The 23,742-nt window shown below is 41.7% G+C and overlaps 1 protein-coding gene across 1 annotated transcript; it reads right to left on the bottom strand.

Annotated features, from left to right (window-relative positions):
* Window positions 1–12,897: 12,897 nt before the first annotated feature.
* Window positions 12,898–15,026, bottom strand: LOC147523712 (uncharacterized). Its single transcript, XM_086572101.1, has 3 exons — window positions 13,910–15,026; window positions 13,239–13,702; window positions 12,898–13,134 (listed from the first exon to the last, which is right to left on the bottom strand). Exons 1-3 carry the CDS (start codon window positions 15,024–15,026, stop codon window positions 12,898–12,900), a joined length of 1,818 nt encoding a protein of 605 aa, XP_086428227.1.
* Window positions 15,027–23,742: the final 8,716 nt, after the last annotated feature.

The raw sequence follows: 23,742 nt of genomic DNA, 5'->3' as shown, positions 1-23,742 counted from the left end.
AGATAGGGAAATGGTAGTGAAGTTCGACCGAGGAGCTAAAAAAATGTCGGGGGACGCCGCAGATGGAGGCGAGGAAACTGGAAGAGTTGAAGAAAGCTCATGAAGCCACCGAGTCCGCCAAGATGTTGAAAGATCTGAAGCGGAAGAGTCGAGGCAAAAAGCTAGAAGGATTTGAAGATAATGTCCGAAAGCGACTACCGTGGAAATTGGTAGGTTGAAGCGAGTATGCCTTGCGCTTGCAAGAAGGTTGCTTCGGGGCTAACCGGGCTTATGACCACATTTGGGACGCAGATTACCGTTGAAATTTGGAGGTCGACTCTGACAATGCTTGAAGGAGGAACACGCCATTGTCGTCCGGTCCCTTGGTGGAGGAGGTCCAAGGGGATGCGGCGATTGGGGCGATTGCCTCTTCGTGGCGATGAAGCCGGGGTGGCTCGAAAGTGGAAATTTGCACTGGAGGAGGTGATGAGCTTAGAGTTGGATGGCATAGCGATTATTGTGGGCCGGGGAGATGCCGAGGTCGATGAAGCTTTTGGCGTGGAGGGATAGCTTCTTGTGCGGAGATGACGAGTTGTAAAAGTTATTGCTTGTCTTTTATCGGCTTATATCTTTGGATACAATAGAACCGGTTTCACAGGGGTAACACAGGCAGTTCGCCTTTGTTGTGTTTGTGTACTGTAATCTTGAACAAGTGGGTGTTACTTGTTACTTGCGATTCGGGGTAGCGAATGTTGTTAACTTGTGTGGGGCGGGTTGGATTTTACGAGTAGTCTCAAAGAACTTCGGCTCAAGATTTGAGCTGTATGAAAAAGCTGTTAAACCAGTCGTCCCTTTGTGTGCATGCGATGGTAGATATTTGTTGTGCTTGTGTATGTCCGAGTCGTGTGTGCTCGCTTATAGTTATGCAGAGATTAGGCGACTTATAATGGAAGCGTAGTAGGCACATTGTGGTGACAACCTCCTTACTTATGATTGGTAAGATGGGAGGGCGCCCCGTTGTTGTTAGGTCGCGTTCGATTGCGAAAAATGCGACGCCGCAACATGAGCATCGATCCCCGAATCTGAGTACGAGGCGGAGGTCGAATTGCTCGTATTGATTCGCCGCTGCAGTGTTCCGGCGTCGCGTGACACGTGTAGGGAGACGAAGCGGTTCATGGGACATAATGATGGCGGGCAGATGGCATTTGGCGTCTCAAAGGTGATTATGAGGCACTTAGGAAAAGACGTTTCCTAAGGAATATAAACCGCTCCTCGAATATCATCAAGGGGTTTTATCATTGTTGTGCCTAAGCTTCCCTTCATCGTCTTTGCTCGTCCGCCATTTGTGCCTTTTCGTATTCGCTTTGCTTCATCAGGTATGTGGTTTCTTATCTGCGCGTGTTATTCTGTTTGAGAAATACCTAGAGTAAGCTTGAACTCATGACGCAGTAACTTTGTTGCTAGGTTAGGATGGCTAGATGTCGTGCGTTTGTGAGAGAAACGTCACCACTATCAATGGAGGAAATGGAGTTTGAACCTCATGTTCATGGCGTCGGGGAAGAGAAAGGTTGGCGATGGGGAAAGCGAAGGGTCATAAACGACCGAGGAGAGATAGTCGCCCTGCTGGCGGCATTGTGTTCAGTCGCCACGCCGAATGAGTGGGCGAAAACCATCTTTGGTCGTTCGTTTGCCAACGAGCTGGGGCAAAGGTCGCCCGATCCGCAGGTGTGAGAGGTCGTCCCCGCAATGTAAGGATGTGGGGAGCGAATTCTACTACCTGGGGAAGACGGGGAAGAAACGGATGGTGAAACGTTCGGACTGTAGCTTCCACTCGGCTCCCATAGCGACTAGCGTTCTGAAGGGGATTGTGCTAGATGGTGATAAAGCAGAGGTGGAGGACGAGGACATGGGGACACTACTGGGGACGATGGATATGGCCGCTTGTTTGGTGAGCTCTTGATACCTTAAGCTGTTGTGCCGACTTCCGGGGGAGTCTGGTGTTCTAACTTTGCTCATACAGTTTCTTGCAGGGTATGATAAGCTGAAAGATGCTGTTCAGCGTACTGAGACTAGTGGTAGCCCTCACGTGGAGCTGGGGTTGATGCGAGCTGCGTGGGGGGTGGACAAGAAGAAACTAGAAGTGATGTCCACCAAGTACCGAGCGTAACGTAGCGCTTGAGAGAATTTATCGCGGTGACGGATATGGAAATTTGGAAAGGGAATTGGCATTTGGATTTGCTTATGCGAAGAAATGTCAGAAGGTGGCGCTGGCGAAGAAGGCGATTATCTTGAAGCCTGTATCGCCTATACCGATCTGGGAAAAAGTATGACACCGAGGAAAAACGATTGCGGCGAGGAAGGAAAGCCCGAGATCGTGTGATGCCGAGGTCGTCTTTAAGATACCGCTTCGACTAGCGGCCGGGAAGACAAGCATGTCATTACTGAGAATTGAAAAGGTGGCCTTCATTTAACTCTGTTGGTCTTGAGTTGTGAGTGTAGTCTGCATTTCTCTCTCTTATACGAGAGCAAACAATAGAGCTGTGTTTTCAGGCTTGCCTGAGCAGTTCGGCATTTTCATTCAGAGAACTGGTTTCCACGAAAGTGGCAGTTCAATACTTGGTGAATTTTTGTAATGATCATCGATCTGGATTTCCTGGGTAATCCCAGCAGATCGGTGGATGTATTTGCTATGACGTATGGTCATATAATGTTATTGTGAATGTGTATGCATGCTGCCGTGTACTTGTGTGTAACTAGCATCCTGACTCTTATTCTAGAAATATGCGTCCTGTCATGTAGTCAGCCCTAGAAATAGAGGTCGTTAATGTGACAGGAATTGGAGAGGCTATGGTGCCTGTGAGCTCCGGAGAGCGTTTGCTCGCGGAGAGCGTTCTCGTGTGGTCGATCCTAGAAATATAGGGCCTCGTCGTAACAAGACTTGGAAAGGCTGTAGAGCCGGTGAGCTCCAGAGAGCTGTATGCTCGCGGAGAGTGTTCTCGTGTAGTCGATCCTAGAAATATAGGTCCTCGACGTAACAAGAATTGGAGAGGTAGAGCGGTGAGCTCCGAAATTTGTATGCTTTGGCGGAGCGTTCTCGTGTAGTCGATCCTAGAAATATAGGTCCTCGACGTAACAAGAATTGGAGAGGCTATGTAGCCAGTGAGCTCGAGAGAGCTGTATGCTCGCGGAGAGCGTTCTCGTGTAGTCGATCCTAGAAATATAGGTCATCGGCGTAACAAGAATTGGAGAGGTGTAGAGCGGTGAGCTCGAGAGTTTGTATGCTCGTGAGAAAGCGTTCTTGTGTAGTCGATCCTAGAAATATAGGTCCTCGGCGTAACAAGAATTGGAGAGGCTATGTAGCCGGTGAGCTCGAGCTGTATGCTCAGGAGAGGCGTTCTCGCGTTCTTGAGTATGTGTTTGGCCGAGAGTGGCGAGGCAAGTAAAACGTGTTGAGCGTCTATGCTGTGTAAACTGGTTGACTTGCCAATACAAATAAAGATAGTAACTTGTATTAAATAACACAGGAAACTTATTTGACATTAATGTTAACCAAAAATATACACCATGGATGGCGCTATTGGTAAAAAAATTTCAGTAGATAAGTATTCCAAGGTCGAGGCAACATCTTCCCCTCTTGGGTTCTTATCCAGTATGCTCCATTGCCGACGACGCGTTCCACGATGTAGGGGCCTTCCCATGTGGGTGCTAACTTGGAATCGTCCTGCGTCTTTTTGAGCACTAGGTCTCCAGGTTGAAAGGACCTAGGATGAACTCGCTTGTTGTAGGAGTTCTTCAGAGTTTGCTGATAAGACGCGACTCTGATGGCAGCTAGATCGCGCCTTTCTTCGAAAGGAGTCGATTTCTCGCGTTAAACGGAGTCGTTGTGTCCGGATTCTACAAGTTCTGGGCGAGTCGTAGTGACTGTCAGCTCGGTAGGAATTACGGCTTCTGTGCCATAACACAAGGAGAATGGTGATTCGCCGGTGCTAGATCGGTACGTGGTGCGGTGAGCCCACGTAATATTTTCAACTGATTTGGGCGGCTTTTGTTCTTTTCGATCTTTTTCTTTAGATTCTCGGGATTGCTTTGTTACCGGCTTCGCTTGGCCATTACTACGGCGTCTTGGAGTAGAGAAACGCATGAATGATCTTCCACTTGGCTAGGAACTCTTTTTATTCGGCCTTTGAATTGAGGCCCATTGTCCATTACTAGTGTATGTGGTAAACCAAATCTGGTGATAATGTGAGTCCGGATGAAGTTTGGACATGGGACTCTTTGACGCGTTACAAGAGGAATGGCCTCGACCCACTTGGTGAAGAAGTCGGTGGCAGCTAGGACAAAGCGGAAGCCGGTACTCTTACGTGGGATGAATGGTCCCATAATGTCCATGCCCCACATGTGAAATGCCCGCGGGCTCGCTATCGATCGGTTAGCGGCAGGTTGGATGATATTGTGGGCGAGCGTTTGGCATTTGAGACATTTGAGGGCGTATGCTTTAGCATCGATCGCATCGGGGCGAAATATCCTTGAGAGATGGCCTTGTGAGCTAATGGCGGCGCCACGGGCGTGATTTCCACATTCTCGCCGTGGATTTCGCGCAAAATCAATTGACCACATTGCGGGGTAATGCACCGTAAGTGTGGGCCACCGCCGGATTTCTGAACGACTTGTTTTGGACTAAACAATAACGGCGAGCTTGATATGGGACTGCGGCCTTGGATGCGCTCCTCGGGGGCGCGTGCGTCTTGGATATAATCGATGATGGGTCGCATCCATGTTTGGCTCAACCGACCGGCGGAGAGAGGAAATAGGTCGCTTATCATCAAGGTGTGGTGGAACTTGGTATGCAGGTCGATCGGCGACTTCTATGAGAACTTGTCGGGAACGCGCTTCTGGTGCGGGTAGCCAAGTAAGCTAAAGCTGTCTGCGTGGCGGTTCTCCTCACGCAAGGAATGATGTATGTGTACCGCTTAAAAGAAGGCAATAAGCGATGAAGCGACACGAAGATACTTGGAAAGGTTACCGCCGTGGGTAGTGTACTCTTTTGCAACCCGCTTAAGCGACCCGATTCGCGAGTCACTAAAGACTTGGATCTCTTCGACGCGAGTTTGAAGCGCCATCCTTAGTCCCCTAATTAGCGCTTCGTACTCCGCCTCATTATTGGAAGTTGCAAAGTCAATGCGGACTGACTTTTCAATCATATTTCCGTCGGGGGAAACTAAGACGACTCCGATGCCACTTCCACCGAGATTATTTTCGAACCATCCACAAAGAGAGACCGAGGCGATTTGACTCTCGTTTTTGTGTAATGCGGGAGCTCGGTTTCTTGTTCCCGGTGGGGTCCTCATTTGGGAAATCTGCTAGGAAATCGGCGACGACCTGACCTTTCTGAGAAGTGCGGGGGACGAACTCTATGTGGTGTTCTCCGAGTTCTTCGGCCCAAACTGCCATTCGAGTAGTCTTGTTTTCTTTGTGAAGGACTTTCTTCAATGGAAGGTCGGTAAGAACTTTGATTTGATGTGCACGAAAGTACGGCTGAACTTCCGTCGCGGAATACAACAAAAAGCAAGTACATTTCGTTCGGGGAAGGCGTAATTCTTTTTTTTTGGCGTGAGTGTCTTACTCGTGAAGTAGATTGGCTTCTCTGAATTGTTCTCCTCTTTAAAAAGAACCGAGCCGATGGTAAATCGGATCTGACGGATAAAGCCCGTGTCTCTCCATATATTGGTTTGGCTAAGGCGGGGCGTGGTGAGATACTCTTTGAGAGTAGCGAATGCATGATGACATTGATCGCTTCCATGAAAACGGCTCGCCTTTTTTGAGGAGCTGCAGGAACGGTCTACACTTATCTGAGGCCCTTGATATGAACCCGGTTGGCGCCGCGACCATTCCCGACAATTTCTGTATCTGTTTCTTTGTGCGTGGATCGGGCATATCTAAGAACCTTTCGGATCGGGTCGGGGATTTGCCTCGATCCAGCGCTGCGACACCTGATACCCTAAAAACTTGCCGGAGGACGCCCCAAAGAGGCATTTTTCTGGGTTCAACTTCATGCCCGTACGGCGTAGTCTGGAGAACGCTTGTTCGAGGTGGGTGAGGTGATCACCAGCTTTTTTGCTTTTGACCACCATGTCGTCAATGTAGACCTCCATGGTGTCGCCTAACATGTCTTGGAACATGTCAGTGACCAGGCGTTGGTATGTCGCTCCGGCGTTCTTCAGACCGAACGGGAGGACGTTGTAGCAATAGATCCCTTGCTCCGTAATGAACGAAGTCTTCTCTTGATCTTCCTCGGCGAGTGGGATTTGGTTGTACCCACTGTACGCATCCATAAAGGAGAGGAGCTCATGACCACAGGTTTGGTCGACAAGTTGGTCAATGCGAGGCAAGGGAAAACTGTCTTTTGGCGTGGCCTGATTGACATTTGTGAAATCGACACATAGGCGAACTGTGCCATTCTTTTTGGGGACGGCGACAATATTTGCAATCCACTCGGGGTAGTCTACCTTTCTGATGAAACCGACTTGCTTGAGTTTTTCGACCTCGTCGTTGATGGCTTTGAAAGCCTTGAGGGGTCTCACGAGGTCGTTGTCGGACTGGTTTAGCATTGGGGTTCACATTTAATTTATGGCATGCGATTTGAGGATCGACTCCGGGCACATCAATATACGACCAAGCAAAAACATCTTTATTCATAGATAAAAAATTTACAAGCTGGGTCTTTAACATGGGGTCGAGATTGGCCCCTACATAGACGAACTTGGGGTCGTCAGCGGTGCCTAAGTTTACTCTTTCTTTTTCTGCCACTGGAGGTGTTACAACGGATGGTGGAGCGCTGCTTGGTAGTTCGCTCTCAAGGGGGTCTTGAACGTGCTCTGGGCTAGTCTGGCTAGCAGTTGGGGTCACGAACGACTTGAGCATCGCGTTGATGGGGGCATCCATTTGCGGATACCTTTGGAGGGATGGACAACGGTGGTATGGCCGTTGTTGGGCGCGTGTGTTGGCCCACCACAATCGAAGGCGATTCTTGACACTCTAGTCGATGGGGCAGCTGATTTTGTATCAATCTTTGGGTAGCTTTGCTTTGCGAGGAATGAGTCGGGAGCGATCGCCGGTATTGGCTTTTTGGAGCCCCCGTTACGCTTGGCGGTCGGTCGGACTCGGCCACTAAATCATGTGCCATTGGTGTGGCGGGTGGGCTCATGTATGATGGTGTGTCGATCCGGCAGCGATCTCACCGGCCGATACTATCTGGTTCTTGATGACGCCTGCTTCAATTATTTCTAAGCTCCATCATTCTCCTAGGTCCTGGGAAACGTAGAACTTGATGCAATGTTGATGGGACTGCTTGCATCTGATGGATCCAGCGTCGCCCTAGTATGGCATTGTAGGATGACTTAATGTCGAGAACGCAAAACCGTGTATTACATGTAATCTTATCCTCTCGAGATCCCACCGATACTGGTAAGATAATGTCACCAATGGGGTCGGCTCTGGAGCCATTGAACCCGTAAAGGGGGGCGATTGGGTCTACGAGAACGGACTTGGGGAGGTTCATCTCTTGCATGGTGTGGTAAAATAAGATGTCGCAGAACCGCCGTGGTCGATCAAAGGGCCTTTGATCCGGTCGGCTGATTTTGACATGAACTACCAATGCGTCATTATGAGGAAGGCAGACTTTGCTTAAGTCGGCCTCTGTGAAAATGATATCGCTGCAAGGCTGCGACTGAACCCAGCGGGGGCGTGGGCTGTGAAGTAAAATGATAGACTTCCTAAAAGAGCCTACCCGGCGTCTTTTTCTCGGGAAGAGGTCACGAATCGTCCGGAAAGGTAATCACATGAATAGTGCGGGCATTGTCACGATCGGACGAGTCTTTGCCTCTCTCGTGGCGAAACGATCGGGGGGCGCCCCTCTACTTGTGAGGACGAGCACTGTACCCTTGGTGGTGACGGTGAGGTGGAGATCGACCACGCATTACCACGACGAGCCATCAACTTGTGACGCAGTCGCCATCGGGGAATGCTAGTGTATTGTTTGATATGACCATCTTCCACCGTGTCTTGGAGATAATGCTTGAGCCCCAAAGATGCATCGGTTTCATGGCATTTTGCTTTGTGAAATGCACAAAAGGCTTACGGTCGATCTGCGGGCTGCGCGATGTTTGGCCGAAAAATGGGGCGCTTTTAATCTTATCCATATGTGGGGGGGCGATGTCGACAGCGAACTCTCTGGCTGTTATCCGGTCGCGCACGAATTTCCGCCGGGTGCAAGCGACTGGCGCTTCTTGACCCGTGGGGTGCGATCCGAGACTTCAGCTGACCTCATGGTTCTCTGCTAAACCATGGAGTTTTAAAGTTTTCGCAACTTGATGTACTTGTCCACGCGAAAGGCGTAGAGCTCGGGACGGTGTCTCTGACGGCGTTCCTTCATCAAGCGACCTAGCGAGGTCGGTGTTTTCGCGACTTTCGGCAAGCATTGGAAAAGGCCGATTGTGGCGAAAGATTCTTTCAAAGCCACTTTCCATGCCAGCGATTCGACCTTGAACCGTCCTAGGAATTCACGAATAGTTTCGTCCTCCTTGAATGATAATTGAAACAGAGAATCAAGATCTACCTTCTTCCTTTGTTGTGGGACGTCTTGTTTGGCGAACAAATCGATAAGTCGTTCGAAGGTGTTTATAGAATCGGACTCGATGAAAAGAACCAATCGAGGCGCCATCTTTGAAAGGCTGGAAATAATCTGCGCAGTGGAGATAATCAAACTTCGGGTGAAAGCCAAAAGTGCCAAACTCGAATATAGCGAGCCACATCGTCGACCCGGGGGCATGTCTTTGCCGTCATACATGGAAAGCGTGGGCTGGATAAAGTCGTGTGGAGAGGATTTCTCGAGGACCTCTGCGGTGAACGGAGATGCACGATACGTCTTAAGCATCTTGTGCACAATCTGTGTCAAATCCTTCTTCGCAGCGGTCTGGCCAATCCTTTGGGATAACTCATTAATCTGCTGATTAACGGTCATTGATGCTGTGCTCGGCTCCGTTGCCGACTTGTTGTTGCTGATAACTATCCACCTGAGCACGTAAAGTAGCATTTTCCTCCCTGAGCAAGGAAATGCTCTCATTCGTTATTCCTAACTGGTGGGCAAGGTTCTGAACTTGATCTTCTATGCTAACCATGCTTTGTGGGCTGGAGAGTTAGAGATGGATGAACTGATCTAAAGTGGCTCTCCAGTAATCGAAACCACAGACGGCGCCAATGTAAAGGAGCGTTTTGATCTTCTCCTAATTACAATAAGGAAGAACGGGAAGGGTTTGGATTTTGGATGTGACCGAGGTCGCCAGGTGGTTGAAGCCGCCCTCACGATATCTTCTCGTTTTTCCTTTTTCTGGGGAGAGAAGAATCAGGTCTGACGTAGTTCCAGTAGGTGGTATTTATAGAGTTCAGGGAGAGGAGATCCTTCTGACACGTGTCCTCTTTTGTACAAATGTAGGGTGGAGATCATGGATGAGTGTTGAATTGGATTTTGGATATGCCCTGTTGTTATTGGGGGTAGATGCGGTAGTCCCTATTTTCCGGTGATGAGATTACCACTAAGATCTTGGCAATCATTACACCTGGTGGGGTGTGTCTCTATTCAAAACGTTCTGTATCTGGCGAAGTATTAAATCTTGAGATATCTTCGCTCGCACCACCACCTACTCGAGCCGCTCGCAGTCGGTCTTGAGGTCGCCTTGGGTTCATCTATCGCCGCGACTCGTGTGTAATGCGCTAGGTATTCTCTCAGATCTGTCTTGGAGGTCGATATCTTCAGTTCGCTTATGCTCCTCGCGAGTGCGATGCCCTATGAGGATATCGCTCCCCTACAGACATCTGTTATTTTGGTTGTGTTGGACTATTGGTATTGTTTGAAATATTGGCGGGTGGAAGCGTGGTAAACTTGTTTTAATGGCTTCAAACATATCTTGCTTGAAAGCCTTTGCCAAGAACGTCGCCAATAAATGACATAAACATCAATCAAACTTTGCTTACTACTGAATACTGATAACTGATGCAGTGACTACTGAGTGGATTTTACCCAAGACGTGATAACTGAATAACTGATGAGTAGTGAAGAACCCTGGAAAATGCCTTCCAAAAGTCGCAATTTGTGTGTTAAAGAATTAAATCAGATGTGTGTTATTTACTCACATAAATTACCTTCCAAAGGCAACAATTCGTGTTTAAAGGATTCATATAATATCAAACATGTTTGTCCTAAGACAATTCCCTGTGCTACATTCTAAATACATATTCATTCAAACCCGTTGACATCACATTGTTATCCATGACCTTGTGCAATATCTGAAGAAGATCTATAGAATGCGGCCACCGTCTCTTGGGGTTTAGGGGCTGAAAAAACAAATAATTATCTGCTGAAAATTGTCAAAAACATCCCAATCTTCCTACCAGTGTCAATTAATTACTTTTTCTTCCTATCAATCGTCGTCGTCTTCTTCTTCTTCTTTCCATTGTTGCCGCTAGTGCTTTCATCTCCATCAATTTTAACTTTAATTGACTCAAATTGTACCACCAGTCAAAAAAAATCAAACCGCTCTATGCCTCTATCTTTCTATATAACAAAATTTATTATATAGATATATGTTAATTTTCAAGTCTTGTTCCTTTTTAATTTATTCATTCATAGTGTGCATGTGTTCTTATGAATAAATTAATAAAAATTATAGTTTATCTTTTATTTGGTGATCAAAAGTGCGAACACGAAAGGGTAGCAAGTCAATCTAAATCAAGTTTAACAGAATTATGAAAATTTTGAATCCTCTTAATCGATGTAAAAATGTTAGTTAAGTCGTTTTAAGCTCCTTTGGTCCCATACAAAAATTACACAAGTTAGTTCTAATTTATTTTAGTTAGTTCATTTTTAATTTGTTATATACTAGAATTTAACCCGTGGCTATGCCACTCAAGTCATTATGGATGTAAAAATTACATCTAGTCTTCGTGGAGGTGATAAAAAATTGCATATGTTTCCAAATAATCGTACATAATTGATCTAACTTGAATGACATTTTTACAATACGAATGTATAGTAATGTTCTCAGCTTGGCCAGAGGCATCGTAATGTTCCCACCACTTCTCATGCCACTCATCACCCATTCTATGCTTCCCCCACTTGTCTGCAGTTTTCTCCATATATAGTAGGCCACATTTCCAGTTGCTTTGCATGAGTTTGGCCTCTGTTCAAACTAAAACGACAATATGAAGAAGTTTATTGAAGAGTTTGGCCTCAAAGAAAAGGATGTCACTGAAAACCTTGAACAAAGAATGAATGTAAATAGTTATGCTTGTCGTAGTATGTTAATTACCTTCAAAGTCGCTAATGATGCGGCATAATAAGATAATTCCACCGCAAGAAAAATATTAATAACTTTAGAAGTAATTTTGTATAAATTTTAAATTTTGTATAAAAAGAAATTGAGAAATAAACATTAAAGCTCAAAAGTTACGAAATATACCTTCTCTCAAACTAAAGCGGGGACTTCGGGATATACGATATTAGTTGTGTGGTTTGAAGAATCAGGAGGGAGGATGACACCGGATTCGTTTTGAAGAAGTGCATCTTGATAACGCCACATATAATTGACCATGGCTAAACACCGGGTTTCACAAATCAATACCAACGTACTTAACAGACTGTCCTTGTGATTTGTTTATCGTCATTGCAAACGACAATCGAATCGGAAACTGTCGTCTGGTCATTTGGAATGGTATTTCATTGGTTGAAGGCGTTAATGATATTCTCGAGATAAAGCGTACATTCCCTGCTTTTTCTCCAGTTAAGATTAGAACTTGCACCACGTGTGGCTTTGTGCACACAATCATCAGGCGGGTGCCGTTACAAAGTCCATCTTTTGGCGCTATATTTCTCAGCAACATTACTGGGCATCCCTTCTTGAGCGTAAGCTTGAATGGAGGCAACCCAGAAGGATCGAGTGAGTTCAAGTACTCTGTTGGATAGCTATTTGCGTTACCACTATCAACAACACTGGCAGCGCCTAACTTGTCAGCACCTAAGCAAACAATTTCTTCCCGAAACGATATCTAATGCAGTAGCATTTATAGTGCTAACGTCATCGTTGCGTGCTGAAAGGATAGTCCGCTTGGTCAAATAATTTGGGTCAGCTTCATACTGCTCACTTAGATCGGGATATACATTATTTAGCAAGTCATGAAGATTGCTACAATTTTGAATCTCCGTGACAATTGAACACTTTCTTCTGGTTTCATTCCAACCTGAAAATTTCAAATGAGAGCATATGAGATGAGTGATTGTGTATAATTTAAAATGGTCAGCAAAAAACATTATTTTTTTCAATAAATTAAGTAATACCTCGATCAAGAAATTAGAGAACAACACGTTCTCTGGCAAGTCACTGTCTAATCTCATATTTTGCACCAAATATAAAACATTGACATGTTTCCAGAGCAAAGACCTTTTCGTTGATGCACCTACAATATCCTCCGCGTTCACCTTGTGGTACAATCGGCAGAATTTGCCGAGGAAGTCACCGCCTAGAACAAAGTGATTCCACCAAATGGTCTTTCATTGTTACAAACATCCCGGAGTGAACGGTCAACTGCTTCAATACAAAACCTATGCTGCATCGAGACTTCATCCCAAATTATCAATTTTGTTTCTTTAAATAGACCTGCTTGGAGCGAATCCTTTTTGAAGCCGCACATAGAGTTCTCCAACACATCAAAAGGAATAGAAAAAGTTGAATGAGCTGTTCTACCACCATCTAATAAAAGCGACGCAATACCAGATGAGGCAACTGCAATCACAATATGTCCTAGATGACGACATTTAGCTGCAATCGTATTATACACAAATGTCTTTCCTCGCACTGCAAACTCCATTTAAGAAGAAAATTCCCCTGCATTTTGCATGACTGAATCAACCACAGTATCATAAACGTGGCGTTGCTCATTGTTAAGGCGATCAATGTTACGGTTGATTTGTTCATCTTGTAAATCAAACTGGAGTTGGCGTTGCTCCCAAATTAGTCTATTTCCAATCCCTTTGTTCCATTTTTTGAGTGGTTGGGGCATTGGAGGAAAGTTTTCTAGAGTTTTGTTTTTAGATTCCATGAGGAACTGCTCCAATAGATGCAACCCGTAATCATCACACCGCAGGAAAATTGTGTATTAATAATATAATATAGGCTACATGAAGGAGGCATTAATATAATATCTGTCACCTGCTCTTTTGATGGATTAGGAATGTTGAAGATAGTTCGTAATTTGTGCGCCAAGTCGTCGCATATACTTGTTGAAAATCTATCCCACAACAAATGTGGTTGCACTGGATTGCATTCCAACAGAATAATGCCGAACAATCTCCTTAGCTGATATCCAGTATTCATTATCGCCGCTTCTTCTAAACAATGTATCCACTCTCCATCATCTTCAAGAAGTCCACGTGCAACACATGCAGCCTTGAATGTTGGATGAGGAATACCTTCAAATTTGCGTAGATCCTCAAATGATGTTGGGCCCTTTATGATGGTCAATAGTAGACGCAAGTAAAACCTCTCTCCCTCGTTGGGCTTGGCAAAATACATCCTGCCAATAGCATAACCACTACTTCTTTTAGTCCATGCCTTATCTGTTTTGTGCCAAACAAAATGCTCGGGAAATTCTTGGTAAGTATAAGGCCGAGCATCTGGATTTGAAGCACAACAACGGAAAGAATCTTGATGAGACTTCGACTTTTGTTGTTTTAAGCCCTCTCAAGAATATTCTCCATCGGTTCCTTAGGGTTGAACACAACATGATGCATACCTGACAACAAATCATAACTTAATAGTATGCCATTCTAGTATAACTTAATAGTATATTGATGAAATTTGTCTAATTAGGTGTTAAATACCTGGCAAGTGAAGAGATAACCTTACAACAGTTGGAAACTCTTCATGTAAGGAAAACCCAAATAGCCGCCAAGCTGCTTCTGGTGGTCCAATATATCTGGCATCAATGTACTGTTTAATCTCATTTCCGCCATCCAACACCATTGTTGTTCTGTCATTGCCCTTGTAGATGTACTTGTGGATGTACTTAACACATTGCAATCCCGCACACACTTCGACATTAATGTGACAATTAAACATCCTCACCAACTGTGGATTATATGGGACAACGTTCCTATTGTCAACCTCTTTGTCTTTCATCATATAGACACGTCCCGTGTTGCGACGCATATAAAGTGGATAACCGTCTTTTTGTATGGTTGTCGCGTCTGTAAACTCATGTGGAAAATGCTTTGTGCACTTGCCATTTTCCATACACGGTGAGTTCATATTTTTAACACCACACGGTCCATGGATCATACAACTTTTTATTGTATCAAAGAGCAAGGGATCCTTATCTGGGTCGGGAAATTCTGCAGATATAATTCGATCAATTTGGGCTGCGGTACGAATTTTATCTGCATGCTTAAGGAAAAAGAGTGCATGCATGTGCGGGAGGCCACGCTTCTGAAATTCAATGGTGTACACATGAGCTACTTCACGGCCAAACACATTTTTCTTCTTGATAAATTTCATTAAAGCTCTTCTCTTCAGTTCAAAAACACGGGCAAGAACATCAGGTCGATCAAACGCATTTTGGTTCTCTAAAAGGGCTTCTTGCACTTCTGGCCAGTGAGGATTAGCTGTCATCGTAAGGAATATATCTGGATGCTTATTGTAACGTGTTATAGCCATCGAGTCTTGAAAGATCTCATACATGTACCTTGGACTTCCAATGAACGATGATGGCAAAATAAACCGCTGACCAACCTGATCAGGATTCGTATCCTCAGCTAAATCTATCAAACTCATGTACACTTCAGCACGAAGATCCTTTTGGTGGGTATAATGATAGTATAGCCGATTTTGCTCAGTAGAAGCCCAAGCATCACACAGAAGCTCCTGAAATAATTTTCCACCACGGAGTATTGCTGAATATTCAGTATGACGTTCAAACAAACGATATGCATAAAACGCCATCTGAGTCAATCGCCTCGAATCGTCGTCATTGACATCATAAAGTTTCATTTCGGTTGACCATCCAAGCTCACCCCGAGGGAAAAACAAAGGATAATGCAGGGGTAGATAAGCGGGATTACATTCATCAATCCGCCCGATTGCATTGCCCGATCTATAATGAAGAATGATATCTCTTGTGCTTCGATTTCGGGTTCCATCCCCGTGTATAACAACTGCAATTTCATTTCTTTGAAGGAAGATTGTATCGACGTCGTCGGTAGATGTATTATAATGGAGATAAGCTGCCCGCCATTTTCCTCGGTTGCGCGAGCACTCAATATATCATATGCCCGGCGAAATTTTTCAGCAAATCTATTACAATCCGGCGATTATGTACTCTGAATGACATCTAAAACATCACGCCTCAATTCTGGATTTCGCGATGACGCACATCAAGGAACCGGGTGGGTCATAAACATAGAGTTGAGCATAAGTCGGATCTTTTCGGTGTTCCGTAGTAACGATCCAATTTGATGGCGTAACTCACCATGAACGGTGAATGGAATAGGACCGCTACCGCTGAATATTCGGTCATCCGGTTGACAACCGAGACTGGTAAATGCATTAGCCAAGTTATACTGACGAAGATGTTGTCTAAAAGACCGGCTTTAAGCGCCACTACCATCATATAGATCTTGAATCGCATGAGGCAATGGACTAAGTAAAGGAAGATTGACTTTTCCTTGTTTGCAACACGTCCCAAAAAGAGGTCTACTAAGCGATGAATTTGCAAGTCTTTCATCCATCCAGTGCCGTGCTTTACAGAAGGGACATGCCACATCCATCTTTCCAAGATAATGTCGGGAGTGAATATGCATATCAGTAGAAGATTCCTCTAGATGAGTCGTAACATTGCTAAAAATTGTTAAGTCGGGAAAGAAATAAAAAGTATGTCAGAGATAATATTTTGATCGAGAAAAAAAACAAACTAAAAAAAAATAGACAGATAAATGAACTTACGTGTGAGACACCGCTGGAATATTCTGAAAGTTTGATGCATCATCATTGACTCTTTGCTTTCTTTTGCTCCTCACCCTAAAACTTGTTACTAAGGGGAATTCTCTTGATTCAGAAACACTAATAGGAAGTGGAGTAGTGACATTTAATGCCACATTTTGAGCTCGTTGTCTTTCTCTTCTTGTCCATTGTGCCAACGTTCGATCGGAAGACGCTTTTTGAGTGTGTTTCCTCAAGCTTGAGGCTGACGAATTAGCACTTTTGCGTTCTCTATCTCTTCGTGTGCGTTGGGCTAACTTGCGGTTAGAAAGCTGGGAAGGTATGAAAACATTGGTTGGACTGAATTCAAGAGTTAACTGTGGAGGTGTGACGACAACCTCTTGAGCTGATTGGACTTGATGGTTCTCTTGCAACTGTTTGTTGACAACCTGTATTTTGTATTTGATAAAACAATAAAGACATCACAAATGAACGTAACAAATATTGCATATATTGTGAAAATATAATACATACCTTAGCATTGGTCGGACTAACAGTAATAGTTGACTGTGGAGGTGTCACCACCTCCCCATGAGCTGATTGGACTTGATGCTAACATTTTTCTAAGGTTGACGATATTAGCACTTATGCTCTCTCTCTCTTCTTGTGTGTTGGGCCAACTTGCCTAGAAAGTTCTTGAAGGTAAGAAAGCATTGGTGGGACTGACTCCAAGAGTTAAGCGTGAAGGTGTCACGACAATCTCTTGAGCTAATTGGACTTGGCGGTTCTCATGCAATTGTTTTTAATAACCCTGTACATCACAAAATTAGCGTCACGACAGAAAACAAATATTGTATATATCAATATAATACATATATACCTTAGCATTAGGATTGGTTGGAATAAGCGTAATACTTGACTGTGGATGAGGTGTGACTACTACCTCATGAGCTGATTGGACTTGATGTGAAGGTATTTCGAGGGTTGACGAATTAGCATTTATCGCTCTCTCTCCCTTCTTGTGCGTTGAGCCAACTTTGCTTAGAAGGAGTAACACTAAGTAGAGTTGACCGTGGAGGTATCTCGACAACCTCATCTACCTGATTGGACTTGATGGTTTTCATGTAGCTGTTTGTTCATAACCTTTATTTTGTAATTGGTGAAAGGTTAAATACATTTAAAAGATTGTGGAGTTTTACAATTCATGTAAGAATAAAAGAAAAAAAAAAAAACGGAAAGAATAAAAAGAAGAAAAAAAAAAAAAAACTTGAAAAATACCTCCTCAAAGAAATGGAGCACGTTCCTTTGGTAGAAATAGTTTGTGTCTTATCCATCTTTGAGGAGAAAATGGAAACCAATAAAATATTTATGAGAACATGACATACTACAAAATATTGATAATTAATAACTTGTTGAGCAAAAAACAAAATAAATATGACTGCAAAGAGTTAAAGAAGACACTTTCACTGGTAGAAGATAACTGAATGTTAAAGATCAATGAACAACTTAAACCAAGAAATATTAGTTTTCTACTCAGCCAAATGAAGGCTAGAAGTTTTGGAAAATAACAAACTGAATAGAAATACACTCATTGTCAACCTTCACTCCTATGTTTACGGAATGCAAAGAATCCATGGGAATCATCATTCATACCATGCTAAGTTAAACGGTAAGTAATAGGGACCATGTGAGATGAGCAGTAATAATGAAACTTTCTAATTTAGTTTAGGCAGTGAGTAAAATGTCGTTATAGGTGATGAGGTATTTGTCTATCAATTCAAGACTTCATCTACCATTGTGACTTATGACCTGTAAGTATCCTTCCTATATGAGCTAAGAAAATGAGTATATACGGGGAGATGTCTATATTACCAACCTTCATCCTTTAATCACCACATATATATTAATCACTTTTCGACCTCAAAGGGTGTATTGTAAATCTAGACTCATCTTGTCATGTTAGCGGCCAAGCTTAGTAATAAAGAGTTATTTTATTTGAAGTCAGAATCATACTTAATTAAATGTATTGCAGATTCACAGATACCAAACATATACAATGGAGAGAGAGAGAGAGAGAGAGAGAGAGAGAGAGAGAGAGAGAGAGAGAGAGAGAGAGAGAGAGAGAGAGAGAGAGAGAGAGGTTGTAAAATCAAAGAATATATTTCGATCTTAGAGGTGGAAAAATTTGATAATACACTAAATGTTATTCAATCAATCGTGAATCACATTTTTCAAGTATCTGATAAATCGTAATTGATATCAATAGAACGTTGATTGATTGTTTTGCTATGTGCAATTAATTTTCATGATTCATGACTACTTAATTCGTCAATCATGATTCAAATTTAACATGAGATTGATTTGTTTTTGTGACGTGTTCTAAGTTGTTCATCCTCATTATACTGATTCGTGGTTTAGATGTTTAGATCAAAGAAAGTAGTGAAATCTTGCTCAGCTCATCGGCCTGGTACTTGTCGAAGCCATCTATATGCCATTGTTTAGACAAAAAAACATAAAAATATATATCGATAGTGTGGCCTAGACTCCTAGACCATGTAAATATGTCCAACACAAACACCTAAATATAGATCATTAGGTCTATTTAATTTGCATGTAAAAGTTTAAGTTTTTTGGTAACTGCAAGAAGTTAATGTTCATGTTAGTATGTTATATAAATTGATTGTGATCTTTCTCAACAACGACATGTGTTGTTTTGCTCCATGAAGTTATCTTTTTCGATTTTTCAAGGTCTAAATGACGTATTTATAGATTTATAGCAACAACCACTATTTACTATTTATACACTAAATTAAATGGCAAAAAACAAAACATAAATAAATAAAATTGGTGTCTCTTTGCGAATGCATATAAAAGAAATATAAAGAAACATTCTTGAATAGTAGAAGGATTATAATTTTAAGGAGACAATCTGGTATGACCCATCTGAAAATGGGTACGTTTAGTGGTTGGGATTTAAGAGTTGATTGGCTGGGTAGTTCACCATGACAAACATGGATGGCCGCCAACCATGTGATGCATGGAAAGTTAAACTCACTAAAAGATGCAGATTTGGAAGTCAGTAACATGGAGGCCAAAATTAAAGGACTATATATTTCTATGGCCCATGCAGATTGTTGCTTAATGCCTATAAAGTAGAAACCGACCTAGCATTTGAAACTCGTCCTAAAAGGGGGAGCGGCGCAGAGACCGATAAAAGAAAGAAAGAGAGGCAAGCTTGGTCTTCGTAGTATACCAAAGAGACCCCTTCGGACACGCCAAACGGAAACACTCTATGTTACATTGTGGACGCCAACTTTACATCAATATAATCGTAATTGTATACACGGCTTAAAAGTGCAAATACTCGATGGGGGGCTCCAAAATAAACAGAGACGGCTTCCGATGGGGCAGCGCAGAGGTGTAGTAAAGAAGAGAGCAGACAAGCTTCAAAATAAAAAGAGACGGCTCTTCGATGGGGCGCAGCAGGTCTGTAGTAAAGAAAGAGAGGCAGACAAGCTTCAAAATAAAAGAGATTTAAGCAAAGCAACACCAATAGCATGAGAAGTAGTACTAACAATAGCGACTAAAGTTGATGAATGTGCGTGGATATTTCGATGGGCAGGCGCAGAGACCTACAAAATATTTCGATGGGGCAAGTGGTGGATCATAAGAGTCGATGTCTTGAACCAACCCGCAGGTTGAAAAAATGATAAAACTAACAACATCTTATAAAAAAAAACAAGATGAACCAAAAGGAACCTTTCAATGTGAAGTGTCCGTGATTAAGTTTATTCATGGCTTATTCGTTATGTAACGGGGACATGATTCTCACTTCAAATATATTCATTGATTGGTGTGAGTGATGATCGACACCTCTATATGAGGTATCCGGGGCTCTAGGCATGTGGACGTGGGGACGGGATAGTCAATAGTGGCGATGATTCTCGTGTATAAAAATGGACGACCAACAGCCTCTCGCTTAGGAACTATCGGTTAGGTGTGTGGTCGGATCTTGAGTTCATCAAAGTTTCGCGTGCACTTGGGCCAACACAGCCATTTGTTCTTAGATCCCAAGCCGAGGTTAGGAATTAGGACTTACTTTACTGTGCTCAAAAAAATAGATGTTGAGAGTCAGACTTCAATGCTTGCTTCAATGCTTCTAAAGCGTGAGAGCTTTATATAGCCTTGGATATATATCATATGAGATATATCATATGGCCGGTAAAAGCTTGTTCGGATATATATCATATGAGATATAATCAGGTAAAAGCTTGTTCGGATATATATAGCCTTGGATATATATCATATGAGATATATCATATGGCCCAGGTAAAAGCTTCTTCGGATATATACCTGTGGATATGTTAGCCGTCCGATTAATATATATATCATATGATTCTCGTGTATAAAAAATGGACCTGACCAACAGCTCTCGCTTAGGAACTATCGAAGGTTATGTGTCTGTGATCTTGAGTTCATCAAAGTTTCGTGCACCTGGGCCAACACAGTTACTTGTTCTTAGATCCCAAGCCAGAGGTTAGGAATTAGGACTTACTTTACTGTGCTCAAAAAAATAGATGTTGAGAGTCAGACTTCAATGCTTGCTTCAATGCTTCTATGAGGATTAATATACTGTTAGCCGTCAGATGTACTGACTGTATTCATATATATCATATGAGATATAATCAGGTAAAAGCTTGTTCGGATATATATAGCCTTGGATATATATCATATGAGATATATCATATGGCCCAGGTAAAAGCTTCTTCGGATATATACCTGTGGATATGTTAGCCGTCCGATTAATATATATATCTATGAGGATTAATATACTGTTAGCCGTCAGATGTACTGACTGTATTAACTGTTAGCCGTTCGATGTAGGCTTCACACAAAGAGCTTAAAGACCAAGCTGTTTTATTATATAGATATAGAGAGAGTATTAAATTCTCTCATTCCAATAATTATAATAAATTCAAGTTTCAATCCAATGGTGGTCTCTTTTACTCTTTTGTGCATTCTAGAAACATGATGGGGTAAAATCTCCACCTTAATGGTGGAAGATAAATCCCCTATCATAAATATAAGACTATTTATATATTTCTAAATATTTATTCTCTTTTTCTATTTTATAAATTTCATCAAATAACGCTAATTACAAATTTAATTGATGATTTTCAATAAATGTTTTTTATGGATGCTAGTCACATTTTTAAAATAATAACTCCTCAAATTCTCCAAGCATTATTGGAAGTTATCTAAGCATGACAAATCAACTCAAACAAAGTAGTATAAGTCGTCAAGGATATGTAACTAAAATGTTATTAAGCAAGTTTTACTAAAATCATAACGGTGAAAGGAACTAACAATGAGAAATACCCCAATTCCTATGGTGATAGAACTCGTGCACATTTTGTTTCAACATTATTATTTAATATGAAGAGAATCATTGGATGCATTAAAGATTATACCAGATAATAAAAATTGGAAATACAATAAAATAATCCTACATCTTCATGATAAGGGATTCATCTTCCACCATTAAAATGGAGATTTTACCCCATCATGAGTCTAGAACATATAAAAAAATTAAAAAAAAAATAGATACCACCATTGCACTTGAAACTTGAATTTATTCTATTGATTGTCGATAAAAAAAAAAAACTAATACACGCGTGCTCCAAGCTCTCTAACTCTAAAACAAATTTGATTTAACAAAGCTAAATTTCTACTACTTGAATACTATAATGGAGATGCCTTCAATGCCAATTCTATTATCTATTTATAGCTTCCACAAACAAGATCTTGGTGCATAATATCTTCACACGAAATGGAAACAATTTTTGTGATATGGGAAGAGAATATAAGATAAAAGAATTTAGAAAATGGAATAGGAAAGAGATATTATAAAGGTTTATGGCTATTTAGCAGCCCAAATCTAAAAAAGGCCCAGCCCAACTTTTATCCTCAGCTGAACCCCGCCATCCTCAATGGTTTTCCGGATCCGCAAGATGTTTACAAGATCTATTATAACTACAACCAGCATCATCACCGATGCCAGCCACAAAGTTGTTAATGGTAAATCTAGAGATGGAGTAGGCTCCATTGTGAATTTCATAACTGGTGAGATAAAGAATGTGTGTTGCGTCAATACCTTTGGAGCGATTCAATTTGTATTTATATATTTAGATTTCATTTTTATGTTATGTTAGTTTTATAGTCTTAGTTGGTTCCTTAGCCAGTAAGAATCCCAACTTACAAATTATTTTTTAACATTTGGGTTGGACAATTGATTATGGTTTGAACGTTGATTTGAGTTTAAGAAGATTTATTTCAGTAGAGATGTTAATTAACGATTTTTTTTAATAAGAATTACTAGAGTGAGGTTTCCATTTGTTGTGTGGGTAGATACTTGAAATTCTTAAGCTCCTGTATGTGATCTTGAACTACATATTCTATGGCTTGTAGTGGTTTAGTAAATTGATATGATAATTAATGTGTTTTGTGGAATTCACATGATGCCTCGTGTTAGATATTTTGTAAAGTTATATATGTTCTTAAATATAAATAAACAATTTTATAAAAGTATTTATTATAATGAAATAATTACAATTATTTTGTGATTCTATTTTTGTGTTTAAAAAGTGTAATTATAAGAGAGTTACACCACTTATGGAGTTAGTAGTTATAACTTTATGTTTCAATGTGAGTTATGATTATCAATTTCTATATAAAGAGTCCAGAATCACTAGCAAAAGAGAGAACTGAATAAAAAAAAAATTACTAGTTTATCTTCAAGTTTTGTCTGGAGTACAAATCTAGAGTTTTAAGTTTTATTCACATTGTTGGTGGTAGAGAAGTAACTATTGTATTTTGTGAGGTAGTTGCTAAGAGGTTGTCAGCATCATCAACGGCTTTGTTTATACTTTGTTTATATTTAAAATTGGCAACTCTACCACTTAAACCGATGAACTTATCCAAAAATTCCACAATAATGTACCAAAAATTTCACAATAATAACACAGGACCCTAATAATATTAAGCACCTACTTAGGGGTTGTTTGTTTTTTTGGGATTCAAAATTCAGTGGTGTTGAATAGTTAGTTTTCAGCATTTAACGACCAAAATAGTTGTTTGTTTTTATTTTCTATTCAGTATTCAGGACCAACTTTAGTCTTCAGTGTTCCGCGACAATCTTTCTCCTAAATGCTAAATCTATTTGTTTGAGCTGCCTAGTTCCAGCCTTACCCCTTCATCTTCAACCATACTAGAGAAAGAGAGAGAGACACGAGACACGATGGGGTTTTCCTCTGTTTTCTGGAGAGAGAGAGACAATTGGGTTTTGAGAGAGAGGAGGAGAGAGAGATGAACAATTGGGTTCTATGGATACATAAAATTAGTCTAGAGGAGTTAGTTATAAATATTTAGTAGTCCTAAGACTCCTCTTAAATTTGTTTAGAATTTAATATCCCAATTTGACCAGAATATGGAACTAACCACCTGTTATCCAACTTTACCAGGAATAGACGAAAATATCCTAACTTGGAAACAAACATAACCGACTATCTACCGAGTAACATAGTGGGATACAAAACAAAAAATTAAATTTCACACAAAAAATTCACTTATAACTACCTATCTTCACATTTAAAAATGCATATAATGAAAAGAGGGCATCTAGGGTGCATCATAGTGTATGAGTGCGCAGGAATGAGAGCCTTTGGACAATACTTCTTTGCTG

Source organism: Coptis chinensis, chromosome 1 (assembly GCF_015680905.1).
Source record: "Coptis chinensis isolate HL-2020 chromosome 1, ASM1568090v1, whole genome shotgun sequence".
Lineage (NCBI taxonomy): Eukaryota > Viridiplantae > Streptophyta > Magnoliopsida > Ranunculales > Ranunculaceae > Coptis > Coptis chinensis.
The sequence above is the reverse complement of the archived record's forward strand: the minus strand, read 5'-3'. Positions and strand labels throughout refer to the sequence as shown.